The 19,151-nt window shown below is 37.7% G+C and overlaps 1 protein-coding gene across 1 annotated transcript in view; it reads right to left on the minus strand.

Annotated features, from left to right (window-relative positions):
• Positions 1-4,013: 4,013 nt before the first annotated feature.
• The window catches only part of SLC38A6 (solute carrier family 38 member 6), a gene marked incomplete at both ends in the record, with an annotated part of 39,114 nt that continues 23,976 nt past the window's right edge, over positions 4,014-19,151 (minus strand). Inside the window, 10 exons of the mRNA XM_080619508.1 lie at positions 4,014-4,094; positions 5,201-5,295; positions 5,418-5,562; positions 6,435-6,559; positions 10,207-10,307; positions 11,024-11,103; positions 12,593-12,646; positions 12,853-12,918; positions 17,628-17,686; positions 18,170-18,252. Coding sequence (XP_080475634.1) covers positions 4,014-4,094; positions 5,201-5,295; positions 5,418-5,562; positions 6,435-6,559; positions 10,207-10,307; positions 11,024-11,103; positions 12,593-12,646; positions 12,853-12,918; positions 17,628-17,686; positions 18,170-18,252 — 889 coding nt within the window. The remainder of the gene's footprint in view (positions 4,095-5,200; positions 5,296-5,417; positions 5,563-6,434; positions 6,560-10,206; positions 10,308-11,023; positions 11,104-12,592; positions 12,647-12,852; positions 12,919-17,627; positions 17,687-18,169; positions 18,253-19,151) is intronic.

Below are 19,151 nucleotides of genomic sequence, written 5' to 3' on the forward strand. Positions count from 1 at the left end.
CTCTCCACACCCAGCTTACCACAGTCCATCTGAAATTTGACCAGCCTTCAATAGACCAGGAATGAAATAGGAGAAAGAGAGAAAACAAACCAAAGGCAACCAATTCATTTCCCATCATTGTTGTTCTTGGTCAGCTGGAGAAAGGCAGCCTTTCCCAATGAATTCAGAAAAACAGTGGGCCCCTTCATCCATTCCTGTCAAGTTTTCAGCAAAGGTCAGAAAATGCTAACTATAGGTAACAAAGCAGAACCACTGAAATTTATCAATCTGGAAATTCAGAAGGAAAAAAACCAACCCTGTACACAAGAATAAATAAAATTCTATTTATCATCACTTGAGTGAGCACAGAGTTCCAGACTGGAAGCCTGTTCTGCTCAAAAAAAATGCACGCAAGTGCACAACTGTAGTGAAACCCTTATGCAGGCACAACAAACAGAACAATCTCCTGTGGGTAATGTGAAGGATAAACCCGAAGTCCTTCCTCTGCTTTTTCACTGTAGAAAGCATTTATACATTTTTCTAAGTTTGGAAATAGTTGTTCTTTTTCTTTCTGGCTCTCTCCCTCTCTCCATACTTTAATTTATGTATCATACAAACTTAAAAGTAGCCATATTTCTAACTCTTTTTCAGTTACATTCTGTAACCAACCCCTGTGCTGCTATCCTTTCTGCTTTGCAGCCAAAATGTAATAATGGAGCTCCAGCAGAGGTGTGAATTGCTCCCATTTATTCTCACCAAGTATTAATTTCACACACTGGTATTCATCATTCTAAAGTCTACCTACTAGGACAATTAGGTAATAGCCAGGTTAGTTATGATAATACTCAGGGATTAAAAACAACGATGCCGTGATTTCCGTAGCATTACAGGAATCAACTGTAAAATTAACACTATTTCAGATATTTTCTCTGTCACATTTTTTAAGACAATGCACACAAAGCCAACTGCTTGTGTACGAACACAGCATTGCAGTGTACAAACACAGCATCACAGTGCACAGCAAGATTCACCTTTTCCAGGGGGAGGAAAGAAGAAAAACTTAGCAAAACTTGTCAACGTTCTGTGCCTTCACAGAAGTCTTGCTGGTTGGAATGTAAAATACAGTGACTGCAGTGATGTCCTACAAGTTTTACTCAACAGTATGCTACAAGAGCATATAACAAATGAGAAACAACTTCCATGAAATTTCTAATAAATATTCCTCTTAAATTCTAGTGTCTGGAAAGAAAACAGAACAAAACCCAGAACACCCTGCAGTTCATTCACATGAATGTAGGGTCTCCAGGTTTCCTAAAATGTTTTGGTTCAGTCAGAAAATCACTTCCTGATGTACAGCTGTCATCGTTTTCTCAAGGTACATTTTTATAAGGTATATATTTAGGTTTTTGCACTACTGCCAAGAGATACCAAGTGACCAAATCCCTAAAGTGTAACGAAACCTGTGAAACACAGCTATTAGAGGGTAGCTGCAGGCAGGAAGGCAGGTACATCTGGTTATCAAGAGTTAAACAACCTGGGAGAGCTGCAAGAGTAAAGGCAAGATGGGGAGGAAGCCTCAACCATTAATACTTCCACAATGCTGACAAAATCTGCTCAATCCCTTGATCAAAGAAGGCAAGAGACCTTCCCAGTTACAGGCATCCCTTTTGTGCACACACACACTTCAACCTACTGAAGCAAAACTACTGGACAAAGCATGATGTTTTGCGCTACCTAATGGCTGCTGCTGCTGAAAAAGGGTAATCCCAGTCCTAGCACCCTCCTCTCACTTTTCTTGTCCTGAGTGAGCTCACTCAGTTCATTTTTTTGGCAAGTAACATGTCACATCTTGTGGTCATGCTGGTTTTCTGTAAGTAAAACACACTTTGTCAGAAGCCACTGCCAGTGCCACAGTAGTTGTGAACTTCTGGCCAAGATTGGACATGCTGTTTCTGGTACTGACAAACTATTAGATGGTTCGTCTTGTGTCATGGAATGTCTACTAGATAAAAGTAACTGCAGTCTTTTCTTTGGGACCCTTTTCTTTGGGACCCTTTTCTTTGGGATCCTACCAAAATGTCTGTTAGTTCCCCAGCCTCACCACACGTCAAAATGTCTATTTCTATATTAAAATCCTGATAGTCCTCAAGCAAAAAGGATTCCTGAAGCAGTACCAAGCTGCACCACCTGGGTGCCTTCAGGCCATCTATCAAAACCAAGGAGTATCTTATAAATCCCTAGAGAACCGAGTGACCTGTTGGCATGAGAAATCCTAGTCTGTCAGCTCAGGAATAGAGGAGGCAATTCCAACTCTGCTATTTGTTGTTCCTCCCTATTAGTCAAGTGAGGATAAAGCACATTCAGTTACAGTTGGGTTAAAGTTGGCACATCAGACAGCATTTTCCAAATCCAATCTTAATTGATTAAAAAGGCTAATAGCACAAAGCCACTGGTAAGAAGCTAGAATGCCAGGGTCTGGGGCATCTCCCCTCTCTCAGCTGCTAATACGGAAGTCAACATATTAACAGAACTGTCTCAGCAGAACTTTCTGGCAATAGTCAACTAACTTGCTAACTCTGTACCTTATGGGCAGAAAATCTTAAATGTCATTTACTAGCTGCTTTCATATTACATAGATGTATTACTTCACTATGATTCAACTTGTGTCTTATTCCACTTCTCAGATGTTAAAGTGCTAAGATAAATTGAAAGAATGATTGCATCTGGAAACACTGAAGATCTTTCCCATTCTCTCAATCTTACCATTTGAGGCTGATTTCTTAACTTTACACAAGCCCTTTCTGTGGAGGCTTAGCTTCTTCCTTAGCACATAAACTCTCTTGAGGCTGGGCTATTTTAAAGTCATCAGATCCCATCTGATAGAAATAAATTTTAAAAACCTTACCATGCTATCAGCTACTGCTTTACTACTTTTCTACTAATATAAGAAACTTCCATGGTGGGTCCATGTTTAACAGAACCTGGCTGGGTGTTGAAAATTGCATTCACATTTCATTTATGAAAGGAAAAGAATTATAAAAGAATACATAGAAGTTTATAGAGATCCAAGGTAAAATTAGGGTTCCATAAACATAAGATTTTGTTTGTCTTCAACAGAGGCAGAATTTCACATTTCAAACCCAAACCTTCTGACATACAACAGTACATGAAATATAGAAACACTATGTCAAATATGAAACACTTGTAAAAATAAGAATAAGAAAAACGAAGTCTTTAACTGGGAGAAATAGTGAGGTGCATTGAATAATATCCAAAAATAGATATTACTTGAAAAATGTCTATTATTAACAGCAAAATAGAAATACTTCCCAATGCTGCTAAAAGCTGCTATGCTAGATGGGCAAAGCCTTCAAGTTAAAAAATTACTTCAGTATGATTCTACTAAACAGAAGTATAAAAACTGTGTTTCAAAAAACAATTAACAAATATTACCATGATGTGCCCATTAAACTGGGCTAAGGCAGTTGGTTTCTGGATCCATGTTAGGATAAATTACGGTAAACGTCTGGAATCAGGAAGTTCTTGATATGAACTGGCTGAAATTTTGGAAATTATTCAAGCAATAGAAATCTTTCACCATCTAGGACAATGTGTGTATTATCCCAAATGCACACATCAAGATACACACATCATGACTGATGTAGCATATCTACATAGCAAATCTATCCAACTCATTGTCTTTCAAACAGAAGTTAGTTCAAGATTCTGCTTTTGTCCACCACGTGCACTAAAGCATTTTTGCATTGCAGAAATTCAAGAGACCTTTTTATCCGTCATGATTTCATAATGAAAAACTGTTATTTTAGAATGGCAAAGACTACTTGTCCAGTAAGTGAAGAGAGTGACTCAAGATTAAGGGAACATCACTAATGCAGCGAAAAACAGCATTATTTCTTCCACAGATAGCTTTGGTCAGTGTTTCCCTGAGGATATCCAGCATTCATCTTGGTAGTTTTGACATGTCACTGGTTCTTCTCCTTCTGAAGCTCAGTTCAGACACCAACAACAGACTGTTACTGGTCAGTCCAATTGAAAATTATTAGAACTAAACTGAGAAGGCCAACACAAATGCCAAAAACAACCAACGCACATGCCTGTCAAGAAAGAAAAGCAAAAATTAATTTTTTACATTATTTCTACGGCTCAGAACTAATGATGAAAAAATTCTGTATCTTTTAAAATAATCTTTAATGGTTTAGATTACTCAGTCTTCAAACACAAGGTATCTGTTTAGGGAAAAACTAAACTAAGCCTGCTCTGGGATAGTTTCATTGGGAACTCTGAGAGCAGTTAGTTTGCCTGCTCACACTATCTGCCTGCAGATACAATTCAATAAATTAAGAAACTGAATTTGTATTTGACTCAAAATTTAATTAAAATTACAATGCACTCTTTATATTTTTGAATAGCCAGATGATAATAAAACTACAGCTCAAGAGATGGTTGCTTGCCGATTTATAACAGGGCCCCAAAACTGTTGGAACTAGTCAAGACTTTAAATTGTCCTAGAGCATCATTATTAGACACTTTTTCAGACTCCGTATTTTGTCAATACAAGAGCAGCCCTGTGAATTGTAAGAATGGCTGAAGGACTTATGCATAAAAAGTTTGTCAGCATTTTAGCCACTGTAATGAAGTTGCTTTGCTGAGCAGTGGTTAAAATGAAGACAGTTACAGTGCAAAAAGCAAGCTGCTGCACAAATTCCAGCTGGAGTTTAACCTACTACATCATAAGAGAAACCATAAAGAGAATAAAAAAAAAGAGGGGGGAGGGGAAAAAAAAGAAAGGGATGGGTGGGAAAGATGTTTCTGAGAAGGCTTACATAAAAACCAAGCATAAACACCATTTCACTTAAATGCAGTTTGGCTTTGTCCCAGCTGCCCAGACACCATCAGGGTAATGTGTAAAAACTGAAGAGAAATTGGATTAAAAGTCAACATCTGAAAACTACAGGGAAAAGCATGTATTCAGCTCAGCAGTCCAGCATATGGATAAACTACTAGTCAAAATTCTCTTGTGGAGGAGGAGTTTCAGAAAGAATAGAGCTATCATGAGGAACAGACCAAAATGTTCTCACTGCAATTCACAAAATCTGTGAGCAAGAACTTTGCCCCTTGGATTACGTGCTCTACAGCATATTGAGACGAATAGAAAATGAGGCCATTTGAATATAATTAGCACACATTAAAAAAAGCATACCCCAAGTTTCTGTCGTGATAAAAAGTCCTCTCTGCTAAGTTTAAGATAAAATAGTCCAGGATAAACAAAAAGCAAACATGTTGATGTGGTTGAACCTTTAAGAAACAGAAAGTAAGTTTTTACTTACAGCAAGATTAGAGTATATTAACTTATAATTTTAATGAATTTTCTGAAGAAAAGTTAAACAAAAAAAACCCCAACAACCACAACAACTTACCAACTACTCCAAATACATTTTTAATGTCTGGCACGTACATTGCAAACAACACAACAATTGTATTCAGTGTTAAAGTGACAAGGATATGGCAAATCCACGACACAGGAAGATGAGAGAAAAATACCATCAATACAGCTTTTCTTGCCTACACGATATGAAGAGAAACATTGCATGGGTAAATACATAGATACACTTTATTTAATCTTATCTCAATTTCATAAACTTAGGAATGACATCATTCAAGATGTGAAAAAACATTTAAAAAAATTGAAATGCAAAAAATTCCGTAACAGTTAAATATTTTGCCTTTCTGTAGCATAGAGTTTACTTTAGTATTAAAGCAGTATTTATCACATGGCCATCAGTCTTAAGGAATTACTCCTTTTTTGCAGGGACTGAAAGAGGTCTGGGAGATAATGCTTTGTCTCTTTAAGCATGCTTGGTAGCAAATGTCAGCATGTTGTCAGCTTCTATACTCTACTTCCAGATACACAGTTTTGCTTGCACACATTTTTTTGGTCCTAACAATGAATTTTCAGTTCAGTCATGGTACTGATGACCTAAAGTAGGTTTTTTTTTTTTTTTTGTAAAACAGGTCAATATGTGTTTCTAATTTACAATTGAGTTTTCAAATATAAGCGTGTTTGTGTGTGGGTGCGTGTATGTAGAAAGGAAAAATCAAGTCAGCAAAACTCAATTTAAGAAGGGGTAAGGAAAAAACAAAAAAAGGGCAAAAAATCAAACTAAATAAACTTTAGAAGTTCTGGATTCTCTAAATTAAAACCAAAGCTGTGGCCTAGTTTTAATCTGAAATCTGTCTCAAGAGCACAAATTAGCTTAGTGGTTAGTTGTTATTTTTGAGCTTTCATGGAACATATGCAAATATGTGGTCTTTGATCAATCACCTGACAAGTGAATAAGATACACAAGACTAGATGTGACTGAAATACTGCAGTCTGCAAAGCATTAGCATTACCATTGCTTACTGCCAGCTTCAAAACATTGAGGAGTACTTACTGGGAAATGGATTAGAGGGATCGTCAGAAGCACAGCAAACAGGATGGCTACTTTAACAGTCATGATGACAGTATCATGAGGCAGGTACCTGCTGTAACTCTGTAGCAACTCAGAGTCCACTTTGTCTGAAAACAGGAAAAAAAAAATAATTACTTTGTTAATCATTTCAGAACTAAGATAATTAACAATGTATCTTAAGCTTCCATTCAAATTGATCAATTTGCTTGTGACTATGTGGAGTAGTTGCACATGCTTTGGCATTACTGACACGCAAGCACATGCAGCCTCCAGAAAACTGAAAAAACTTCAGGAGGCAAGTTGCTGGAGAGCCTTTGCTGAAGCCAAAGCTACAAGATACAAATATGAAAGAGAAAGCATCCAGAAGAAACATGTGGTGACATCAGGCCAAGGATACAGTAAAACTTCTGTTCAAAAACCATGTTCAAGTCTTCAAAAATGGTGCAGCTGAGGCCCTCAGTGACATGCTTTAGTGGTTGTCTCAGCAGTCCTGTGGTAATGATTGGACTTGATTATCTTAAAGGTCTTTTCTAACCTAGTTGATTCTATGATTGTTCTGTGTCTGAAACAATCAACACTAGATTCTCTGCGTTGAACTAGAAAGCCAGAAGCAAATTAATTTTCCTAAGTTGCATTTCCTCCCTCCCAACCCTCCCTCCCCCTGAAACATTAGGTGATGCACAAGGTAGAATTTCATGGTTTGAAAGAAAAGCTGCAATTCTAATTTAAAGGAAAAAGGGAATGTTCAAAACTATGCTACTGTAAGTGCTTTTACTGGCCATAGTTAGCAATGTATTGCTGGATCACATAGAATAATAACTAGCATCAGTTACATTTGTGACAGATATTTCTCATTAAAAAAAAAAAAAACAAAACCAAAAACCACCCCTCCCCCCCCACCCTCCACCCCCCACACACACACAAACCCCACCAAACAAAACCCAAACAATCTTTACCTTTGACTTTGCCACTTTAAGGTGAAAATTTTAAGTTAACAGCAAAAGCCAGAGCTCTGAAAGCTCTGCGAGTACTGCCCTGACTTTTGGGGGGATTTCGTGGCATACATTGACTTTTACGCTTTGGGGAATTCAGAATGGATCACAGCTTCCAAAGTCCAGTCACCACACAATGTTTTAAATTCACAGAAAACAGAACAAACCATCTGAAGCACAGAAAGATGAAGCATGTCTGTTTTCAAAGAGGGAGCTCTCCTTTTGTTTTCAATTTAAAGAAAATGTTTTAATTTTCTCAGACTGGTGTTTTAGGAACAGGGAACAGATTCTCTCTATTTAAAGAAGTTAATTAAGCAAGACAACCAGAAAGTAAAAAAAAAAAAAAAAAGGAGAAGCTTGAAAGGAGGGGAGGGGGGAGATGACACAACACCAAAACCAACTCTCTCAGACATTCACTGTTTGTTTCTTGAGTCTAAGAGTTACTGAAAGAAATCAGGCTTGCAGAAAAACAGAAATGTCCCAGTGAAACAGACTAAAGGACAAGTCAGGGCCTTTTCCCAAAGACACAGCAAAGGTAACAGACACTCTGATGGTTTCTAGGACTATTACCGTTTTAATTCCCCCCCCCCCCTTCTTTTTCTTTTTTAAACTCCTTGTTGAGCCCTCATGTGGAGCCAGATGGCTACCCTGCACTGCCTGCTCAATCTCTCAGATTCTCAGAGTGTCACTCAAAATTGTGTTTTCCTACAAACCACATGGAGACAGTCAGGAAACACTAATAGCAGCCTATATGCTATTAAAGGTTTCAAGATTCCCCATATAATTTTTCAAAGGATTCTGAGTGTCAAATGAACATTTTCAGACAGTTACAGACAGATATACACTTATACTTGGGGGAAAAAAAGTACAAAACTCCATGGAAGTCTGGGATTATTAGCTGCTGAAAGCTAATATTCCTAATGCTTTGTTAGACACTATCTCAATCTGGCCATCAAGAACTACAAAACACTCTGAAAGGAAAAGGAATTCTAACCAGAACGCTTCTGTCTTACTGCCTTACTGTCCCTTGTAAGTAATTTTATTCATTCCAATCAATCAACACAGGTTAGCATGTAATAATCTCATAAAAAGGGTGAGGTTTCAGAAGACATTAAAAGAATCCCAACAGATGACTGTGATGCATTTATGTGATAGCATTTGCATGAAACTATTCCAGAAAACAGATCATAAAGGTTGGACCTGATGATCTTAAGCATCTTTTCAACCTAGTTGATTCTATGATCACCAAGTAGAGGTGATTCAATTTGATAGTGTGTGCTATGTGAGCAAAACCGCACTGTAGTAACAAATTTACAGCAGGATACTGAGAGCCAAATGACAATTCTTCAGAAAGACATCCCACTGACATGTGACAGGATACCAAAACTGCTGTATGAAACAGACACTTCCGCCAAGGTTAGGATGGACCCTTAAAAAAAATGGCTACTATGTAGACAAGGGTTCTAAAATCTGTGTTCTTGGGAAATACAAGAATACCAAAGTCATCTATGTTTAAACTCAAAAGAAACTGTACCCGTAAGTATTCAAAAGTCCAAACGTAGAGTTACTGAATTGGTACTGTATCACACTGCCACATAAACTTTACAGCAAAGAGAAATGAAAGATGTCTATAGAATCTGTCAGGGCAAGTGTTATATCCGACCAGCTTTTCTGTTTTGTAAATAAAAAGGTATATTTACTTCATCAAGCACTACGTCGACAACTTCTCCAAGAGTTGTGCATATCTTGGCTCAGTTCCTGTATCAGATACCAACACAACTTTCTGAAGCCCAGGAGCATGTGCTAGAGGAAGCCCAGCTCCAAGCTTATCCTTTTAAATCTTTAAATCCTTCCCCAGTCTTTTGTCATTGCCCTTCACTGAAGTCAAGACACGAAAGTAGATATGCCTTCATGCACCCTCTAATTTTCTCATATTCCTTATAATTTTTTTTTCCTGCACTTCTCTAGTTTGTCTTTATGTTACACATGAACAAAGATATCATGAAGAAGTCACTTTGTGCAATCCTTTAAAATAAAGCTTTCCTAAATTGGATGACTCATGGGATTTTTCCCCCACTTCCAGCAGATTTCTAGTGCAATAGCTACTGTTAGGTCCAACTGAGTTGTAAAAATACAAACATGAAACAGAAAAGCAATACATGCTTTGTACCCAAGCTGTATCAGACAAGGAAAAAATGCTGCAAACTTTCACACCTACCTAACATTACGGCTAGCTTCCTATGGGTCAAATTCCTCTCATGAAAGGCAATAGCCTCAGAGACAACAAATGTGGTGAGATATCACCAGGTTAATTAAGTTACAAATGTCCTAGAAGGTACAGCCTTAGAACAGACCTTTCAGTCTTGTTGGACAAGCAGTCTATTACCAGCTGTCAGAATTTCTCACAAATCACAATAAATCCATTCTCAGAATATAAATGACAATATTATAAGTCCAACAGTACATCAGTAGTTTAATTACATAGTATTAGAGAACACAAACCAACAGCCGCAGTTAGGGATGGCTATCTTCCTGTATAGCATTTCAGGGCATAAACCCTGCAAAGTTTAGCTACATTACTCATTGAGAAGTCAAAGACTGTAACACTTTCCAGTGTCAGGCAAATTCTTAGTCTTCAAAAGAAGATTTCAGAGCTTTCAAGTATGCCAGTGCACAAAAAAAACCCTAAAGTACACCAGTAAGAACGCATTTGTCATTATTATCAGCTTTCATTCTAAAGAACACTTGAAGAATATACTTACCATAAAATGTCAGGTACCCAAACAGAGCAGACATAAAGTAAATTAGGAAACTCAGACCAATTCCTGTGACAGTTACATTCTGCATTCTACTTTTGGATGGGCTAAAAAACACACACACAAAAAATAGAAAAATAGTGCTGCTGAATCTGTATTGTGGACTATTAAACACAATGCAACTTCCATAGCAGCTTGCCTTTCATAAGAGAGCATTGCCTTAATTTATAGCAACTGAGGATTTGCTGAGGGCTGTGCTGTCAGTAATATTTAGGGTTTTTAAAAATATTTTTAATCTGATCATTAAAGGGCACTTTTCACAGCAGTCTCAAAGGAGACAACAAACATCACCCCCATCTTGTAGGGAATTCAGACATTCTGGAGTATTTTTTAAATCAAAATTTTGATTTATACGGGATGACATATATTCAGAGCCAGGAACAGAATCTGGGTCAAAAACCCCTCACTGAATCAGATGTGACCAAATGCAGATTCAGCTACAGCAATAAAAATTAACTAATAAGTACCTTAGCAAAAGACCTTTTTTCTCCTGATTGTCCAGGCCAGGACAATGTACTGACATTGATGATGGAATCATATTTGCTACTTTTCTCTCCTGTAAGAGAGGAAAAGCCAGTACAGGCTAAAACTGGCTAAAGCCAGTACAGGCTAAAAGTCAGTACAGGCTAAAACAAATACATGAAAGCTACTTAGTATGCATTTTTTGATGCACTGACTTGAAAATAAAATTTATTCAAGATTTAGGGAAAATATTACAGAAATACTATCATATTTTAATATTGCATGTGTTTTCATACATTACCTTTGGAGCTCACAATAGATGGGTAAGACTGACGTATGGCAGAGAAAAGAGAAGGCCATAGTTGGTATTGCATAAGCACTCTAAAATAGAAGAAAAATATCTTGTAGATTGTTTGTTATTACAAATGGTTAGAAAAGTATCTGGATGAATTCAGAATTTGGTTCAAGTGCTTGAAGTCAGTGGAAATCTCTCCACATTGATGCTTTGAGATAAATCTCCACCACACAGAATGGCATCTGAATTATTCCACAAAAAATGGACCTTCTCAATAAGTAGCTTTTCAACTGGTGGTGACAGCTTACTGTTTCATGAGCAGAAGTCACGCTGTATATAAACCAACAACTGAAAGATTCTTTTTTAGCTATACTGAGGCCAAGTACTTACATAAAGAGTAGGATTTGCCCCAGAGTCAGTGAATCATTCACGGAATTCTCTAAGAAGTTTCCTAAATTCTAATGCCCATAGCTACCTGTCAAATAACCGATTCCTTCATCCTGACTTCACATTTTTCTTATTACTCCTTAACAAAAATCTGCATACAGCATTCAGAATATGTAACATGCTTTCGCATCTGAAATTTTTAAATAGTTACATAAAGTTGCAACCACACAGTTTGTGGTAAGTTGTTCCAAAAACTTGCAATAAAAGAGATGAATCATCTACTATAGCTTACTTCAACTGCCAAGTGGAGTAAGCTGAACTGTAACAAACACTTTCATGCTGGCATGATCAGGCCCATACTGGTAAAGATATGCCACTTCCTATTGATAAAGTTAAAGAAGTAGAGATGAGTCCCAAGATTCTTCAAAGCACAAAAGGCTGGAATCTCATGGTAGATGTTTCTGGTCAAAGTAAAATTTCTTCTTTCATCTACAGAAAACATTTCTCTCGTGTCCCCCCAGCTTTTTCTTGGGAGGGTGGGGCTGGGTTTTGTTTTCTTAGAGAAGTACAACCGTGTCCCTCCTAAATTCCACTACACTACAGGCATACGACAGATTCATTCTTACCTTTTTCCCTTCCTCTTCATCCCACAGAGACTAGGGTTCTACATGATACTTCCTCTCCTGCAAGCCTTGATGGGTGATGACATGATTTAACTGCCACATTAATCAACAAATACCAGAGCTGGCATCCAGCGAAATTCACAAGATTGCATTAGGCCCGAATAATTTGCTTCAGGTAAGAAAAAACTAAGATTAGGTCCAGGCAGTTTCAGGAAACCTGTTCCACCTCACTAGGAACTAAAAGTGTGCATACAGCCAAGCAGCACTGACTTCCAGCTGAGGGCATATTATGCTGGCTTGATCTGACTGCATCATGAGGCTGACCGCTGTTGCATCTGTTATACTTTATACTTTGTAAAATGTTTTCATAAATGCTAACTTGGACAGCCAGCCTTCATATAAAAAAGAGTGAGACTGGATAACACTTGGCAGCAGGTATAAGAAATATTTCAGCACCCTATAACTAGTTTTACAGAAGAATAGCTTATCCTGTACAGAGTTTAAACCCCAATTCCATGAAAACCACCACCACCCTTTAAGTTTGCATATTGTTAATAGAGATTACCTCTTTTGAAAGATGAAAGAGCTTTGCTTTACAATCCCCAGTAGAATTTGAAACCTATAAGACATACATACAAAAAAATGGCATAATGAAAGAATAAGCCCAAACCACAGACATGAAACTTTTTAGTTTCTGTGATGATTAAGAGAAGAAGGAATTTAAATTACAAGTAATTCTGAAAGTGTTAATCTTAAAAAAAAAAAAAAAAAAAAGTATTAGTTACTAATAAAATTAGAAGAACTTCAAAACAGCATGCACTTTACCTGTAAGGTCTCTACGGCACTACTTAAAGGCAGAGGACAAGGGATTGACCATTTTTTAATCATAATCTGCAAAGACAGCATATTTAATGTATAAATGATACCCTAAAAATCAGTTTAAATTTAGATATATGTAGTTAAAACATCAGACTGTTGGTATATAAAGAGGAAGCTACACCCACAGTAAATGAACAGGCTTGACTGGCAGACAGCTAGGCCACAAGAAGGAAAATTGACAGAAAAACTTGTCAGTGCCATTCCATACAGCTGCTCACTGTGCACAGCTGGCAGCCTTATGGCGTGCCTATCTGGAGGTGGTGGACTGAAATGAGCTCTGACATTAATTGAAATACAACCAGTGCTTCACATTCACCCTCTGTGTTCCATGCTAACTGCCTCCCATACAGAATAGCTGTTGTGTTAGCTATTCCAGGCTCTTTCCCTAAGCAGACAAGCCCTTAACAGAGATAGAGCAGAGCCTAGGGCTAATCTTAAAAGGCAGAAACATATGGTTTGGACTAGAAAGCAAAGGAAAAAACAATAAATGCAATTATTGTCCCAGAATGTCATGGGGGCTTTAGCTACACCCTGCTGGTTTAGGGACTGCCAAGTAACAGGGCTGAAAATCAAAGGGAAATCAAAATAAGAAATTTTACCTCCTTTTTCAGATGCCTAGTTTAAAATGATAGCTGCATTGCTCGCCTTACCCTAATTAATTTCCTATTGTAGCTGCCTGGCTTTAGATAATTCTTTTGAAGCCTAGAGCAAATAATTAAAAACTTAATTAAAGACTCAGATTCACAGGAAGAATAACATGGAAGAGAGTGCTTCTCCTGGCTCAGAGAACCACTTTTTGCTTGCAGCCAAGTGGTGTTTCCCAGAGGAAAAGTATTAGATGTTCCCTGTTGTCATCAGTGCCATGAGAAGCAAACAAATGCTACCTCTGGTCAAAATACAGGGAAAGGAAACTACAGGTACATGGCACACTGAGTCCACTGTGGCAGTAACATGCCTTAAATTGCATGACTAAAAACAACTCATAACAACTAAAGGTATGGAACTAGGTAGTAGCTTGCCCAACAGCAGTCTGCAATCTTTGTAGAATTCTCAATGGAAATCCTCCAACCATGATTCTGACACTAAACTGGCACTGCTTTATACCAGGAGATCTGTTTTACCTGCTTACTGACCAGCTAAACTGTCTCCCTCTATGCCACAAGAACTGCAACCTCATCTGAGGAAGGGTGTCAGAAGAAATAGGAACATGGTGGTAGTACATCAAGAAGTTCAACTAAAGCACAAGCATGGGAGAAAAAGGAAAGGGACTAAAGCATAAAGGGACTTTAAGCACTAAAGCATAACTTGGCCTGTATCCTACGTATGCATGACACTGTCCCATAGGTCACCCCTGCTCATGTCTCTTGCACACTAAACAGTGCACAGCTATGAACTGAGACACAAAGCCAGGCTGCTGCTGCAGTACTACAACCACGGATGCATGGCTGTGCTATCTCCCCAGGAAGCCCAAGCCTGTTGGCTAGCTGAAGACATTCATGAGGCTGAGCAAGAAGGCAAAATATTTTTTCAAGGAGATCTCTGTATTTTTAAAGGCACCCAGACAGGGGAAATAAAGGAAAGGCTTTGAAGGCTCCAAAGCAGCAGGCTTTGTGGGAAAACTCTGCCTAAGGATGGAATAGGCTTCCTGAGCAATGAAAATGGGCATGAAGCTAAAAGGCAAGCTTCAGGGATAGTAAAGTGTCCTGGCAGTGGTGGGGACAGGGCTTCCTGCAAGCTGAACAAAATTCTATATAAATGTTGCAGAGGAAGGACAAGAAAAGCCAAACCTAAAAACCAAAGAAACATTTTTCTAAAATAAAATTAGCACAGATTAAGAACAAATTGAAATGGAAATAAATGAGACAAAATAAAATACACCAGGTGCACTTAAAATCTGTAATTATATTCATCCACCTCCTTAGTTTTTCAAATCTGTTTGGGTTTCCAACTGTAGTCTAATGAGGTCCCCCCCCCCACAACAGGAAGAGATTCTTAAGTTGGCAGCACAGCCCAGTTAGCTGAGCGGTCATGAAGGCAGCACAACCTTCCTCTGGAACTTTAGGCCCATTTCATATGAACATTCTTTTAAGTATAACAGACATTCAGGTTTAAGTGAAAAACACTAAGACCTAAAGAAAGGTTCTAGTGGAAATAGAAAGCCACACCAAAAACATTGCAAAAAACTAAAGAGTTACAGGCTAAAAATGTTCTAATATTCTCAGTGATACTGCTTTTTCCTACCCTGCAAGGGGAAAACAGGAATCCCTTTATCTCAGCAGTACTGACAGCACTCAGCAAAGAGGGGATCTCTGTGCTTAACATTGTTCATTACACATGGCAGGTTCTCGATAAGCATCATATTTTGCTCTAGGAACATAAACGAGTTTTAGAAAAAATTCATCACGAATCATTTATACCTTTGTTGAACAAGCTACAAATAGGACTGTCTCCACAAAAAAGGGGAAATCTTCTAATACTTACACTTAGTTTCCTTTCACTTAGGATTCAAGTCAGGGAAGTATTCAACAATCAGAAACAAAAGTGCTCAGACCTCATAGAATCTGGCTTTGAAATAACAGTTACATGTGGGGTTTTTTCTCCCAGATGAGCTCATCTCAGTGTTTTCACCTTTTTTCCAAGTGGGGACTACAGCCAGTATATAAACTTTAAAAGAAAAGATAGTGAAGCAACGGAGAGGAGATCCGTGACCTGCCAAAGCCCCACAGCAGAGTACAGAGAACAAAGGCCTCTACACCTTTTGCTCTGTGCACTCACTACACTATATTGACTGAGACTGACTATTGTGCCTATCATTTCCACAGGCTGTATTAAAACTGTGGCTTGCTTACAAAAAGCTGAACAGATGGTATGCACTTGAAAATGCACAGAATTATTGTACATGAAAAATACAACTGTACGACTTCTGTATGACTGTTTTCTTCTGGAACAAATTCAAACATATCTTCCATACAGAAATTAACATCGTGCAAACTAAAACACCATTTCAACAGCATGTATCATCCACTTCAAAGCAATTAGATATGAAAACTAAACCACAGTTAATGCTTTAGAGTTCCAGTGCCTAGAGAAGTCAGAGAATATTCTGCGAACAGTATTAGTTTTCTTTAAATATCCGTAACGGCTTTTACATATTTTGATCTCAGATTTACTGTGGCTGTTTCTTTGTCATTTAACAACAAAGAGTAAGCATACAGATGCAATCATCACTACATAAGAAATCCAGTAGTCTGTGTACTCCTCCATTAGCACTTTCTACCTACATTTTTGCTAGAGAATCAAAACTAAACCCTATTTTAAATCATCCCACCTTGATGTGTCTTCACACAAGTCTTCCTTACCCAGAGGCCTTTCTGGAGCCCAAAAATTGTTTTCAAATGTGTCCACCCATTACAACAGCTTCCTTCACAGATGCATACTCATTCACATTGAAATCCAGGAGCTGAACTTACTTCAAAAACTCTTTCAACAAGCTTCAGCCAAAGGCCTATGTCAGCATTATAGTTAGTGCCTTTTCCTGATTTTTTTTTTTTCCCCTTCTTTTTTTTTTTTTTTTTTTTTTTTTTTAAGATAAATTTTAGGAGAGAGGTCAAAAGTTAAGGCAATTTATAAATATTATAAATGAATTTCCATTAGCTCCAGAGAGGCTGTAGCTGCTCCTCAATGTTCAGTTTAGGAAGAATACTTCCCAAGGTCCTACAAACACTGCAATTCTCCAGGGATACCCTAGGGAGATGTTTTGACAGCTTTGAAGTTTGGTTTTATCACATGGTTTAGTTCCTAATGGATTGCCTTGGTCTCCTAGATGGCATGTTTGTTCAACTTGCCTTCAACTCTGTTTATCCTTTTGCAAAACAGGTATTAAACACAAGCCAATGCAAGCCAGAATGACAGGGAAGAGGGGGAACATTTTTTCAGGCTCCTAAATAAGATTCTTATTTCTATACCTAGATGACAGAGTGTGAGTTGCTTGGTTGTACTACATATTACACATGTGCATTAATACACTGTTTTCCCCTGTGAAAAGAAAAATAGTATAACTTAAAGGCACATTTTCCTTCTTAGATCTGCCTAGCAGGTCTCACTTCTGATATGTGGAAAAATCTACCTCACACGGGCCTTGAGAGGGTGAACATCAGGGTCAAAAAACCCCATATGGCTCAGAGAAAAGAACTTTTCCTTTCAGCGCAGAAGAAGAATAAGGTCATTGACGTATTAATGAATCTTGTAAACCATCTTAATGAAGTTCTAGTTTTCTTTGCCTTTTTTTGAACTCTGTCACTCTATTATACATGTAAATCTAATTTATTCAGAGTATATTAAATTTTCTTCTGCACTAGTTGCAGTAAGTAATAGTTAGAAGCTAAGAAAACAGAATTCCATTCCACTACTAGTAGGGAAACAAAAGTATACGTGCCAGCTCCCTCCAATGCACCGTCAGCAAAACAGAAATATTGTTACATTTACCAGCTCAAAATATAATTATTTTAAATCTTTTCACATGCTTCAAAGTTCATCTCCGTTTACATGCTTCAGCAAAGCAAACGTAAGCAAGCACATGCTGAACTTCCAGAAAACTCTGAATTTCATATAAAAAGTTAAGGGGGGAGGGGAAGACAATTAATTTCAAAACAGGCTAATGAAAACATTCAAACAATAAGAAAAAAAAAAAAGTAAATGTGCGCACAGCTTATCTAACTTACCACAAGAGCAAAGTACACCGTAAAGAAAAATGATAAACTACTTGTGTAGCCAAGAAAGCCTGTAAAATAACAGTAAAAATAAAAGAGAATTTATAAGGAAAGTGATCCTAATGTACAGCTAAAGCTTTACATTTTAGGCATGTTTTTTAGGCATGTTTTCTATTACAGTGCTTGGTATCTGGGGCTTAGGACTCAGAATAACAACATTCCAACTGCCTGTCACAGATCATTTATGTAGTTTTGTAGGGCAGAATTAGAACTGGCTTACCACTAATGGCATGCTGTAAGTAAATGCAGCTCTTTAATGTTCTGCTGTAAAGATTTTATTTTAGTATTGCAGACAAAATACTACTGCAACCCAAGTAATGGGTTAACTAGGCAGGGCTGGAAGGCAGAACACGCTGCAACAACTTAAGTAATTCCCACCATCACCAGCCCTCTGCCAGTTAAAATAAATAACCAACCCATTAAGGTTTTAAAGTCTTCAATTGTAATTGCTACTAAAGTAGAATAATATTCTGTTCTCTCCTTTAATTACTCACCAATTTTAGGAAGAAGCGCAAGAGGAAAAACAATGCAGATTGAAGTAATCAGTAACAGCAGCCTGCCATCAAGATACCAAGACCTGTTGGAAAAAATCTACTTATGACTGATACAATGCTCAAGAGTCCTAAAAAAATATGTTCTACTTTAACACTGTGATCTTAAACAAAATAGCCATGAGGACAAGAAAAATAAATAATTTCCAGTCTCACATGCTATTTACATGAATCTGTATTCCTGGTCTCTATATCGTGGTATAAACCAGAGCTCCCAGATTACAGGATGGCGCTCTGCTTCCTTATTACAAACTAGCACTGAAGGCAATGTTTCATAGGCAAGAGTCTGCACGGATCGGGAGTCTCATCCGTGCAAAGCTATTTCTCAGCAGCACAACATGTAAATCCCTGCCTTTATTCAAAGCAACAATCCAAGAGCAAGGGCATTTCACACTCCGTAAGTATTTATATTGGAAATCTGTAGAATAAGCTACATGTATGTCAAATTGGATTACACCAAGTTGCATATTTACACAACTGTAACAAAGAGCAACATCAATTCCTACTTACAGTTGAACTCCCCTTACAGTTTATTACTCCTACATGACCTTAGCTCCTGATCATTTGCAAGCAGTGTGAAACAGAAAGCTAAGCTACCCAAACTACCTGTTTGGAAATTCCCTTATGTTTCCTAAACATACCAACTTTCTCTTCTGCCAACCTTTTGTTACACCTACCATCACCACATTCAAATAATAGAAGAAAACAAGTCAGTCAACTTTCAGTTAATTTGAAACGTTTGCTGTCCAGAGGAGATATAAAAACAAACAGCAATAAATAGGACTTTCTTATCTTTAACTTTGCACGAAGTGATCACTTATTTCTTGCATACATCTACACAAGAATTAAAGGGGATGGAAATTATGATACTGAAATCTGATAGAATGTTTAAACATAAAACTATACATGTGAAAAAAGCACAGTA

Source organism: Psittacula echo, assembly GCF_963264785.1.
Source record: "Psittacula echo genome assembly, chromosome: 5".
NCBI lineage: Eukaryota > Metazoa > Chordata > Aves > Psittaciformes > Psittacidae > Psittacula > Psittacula echo.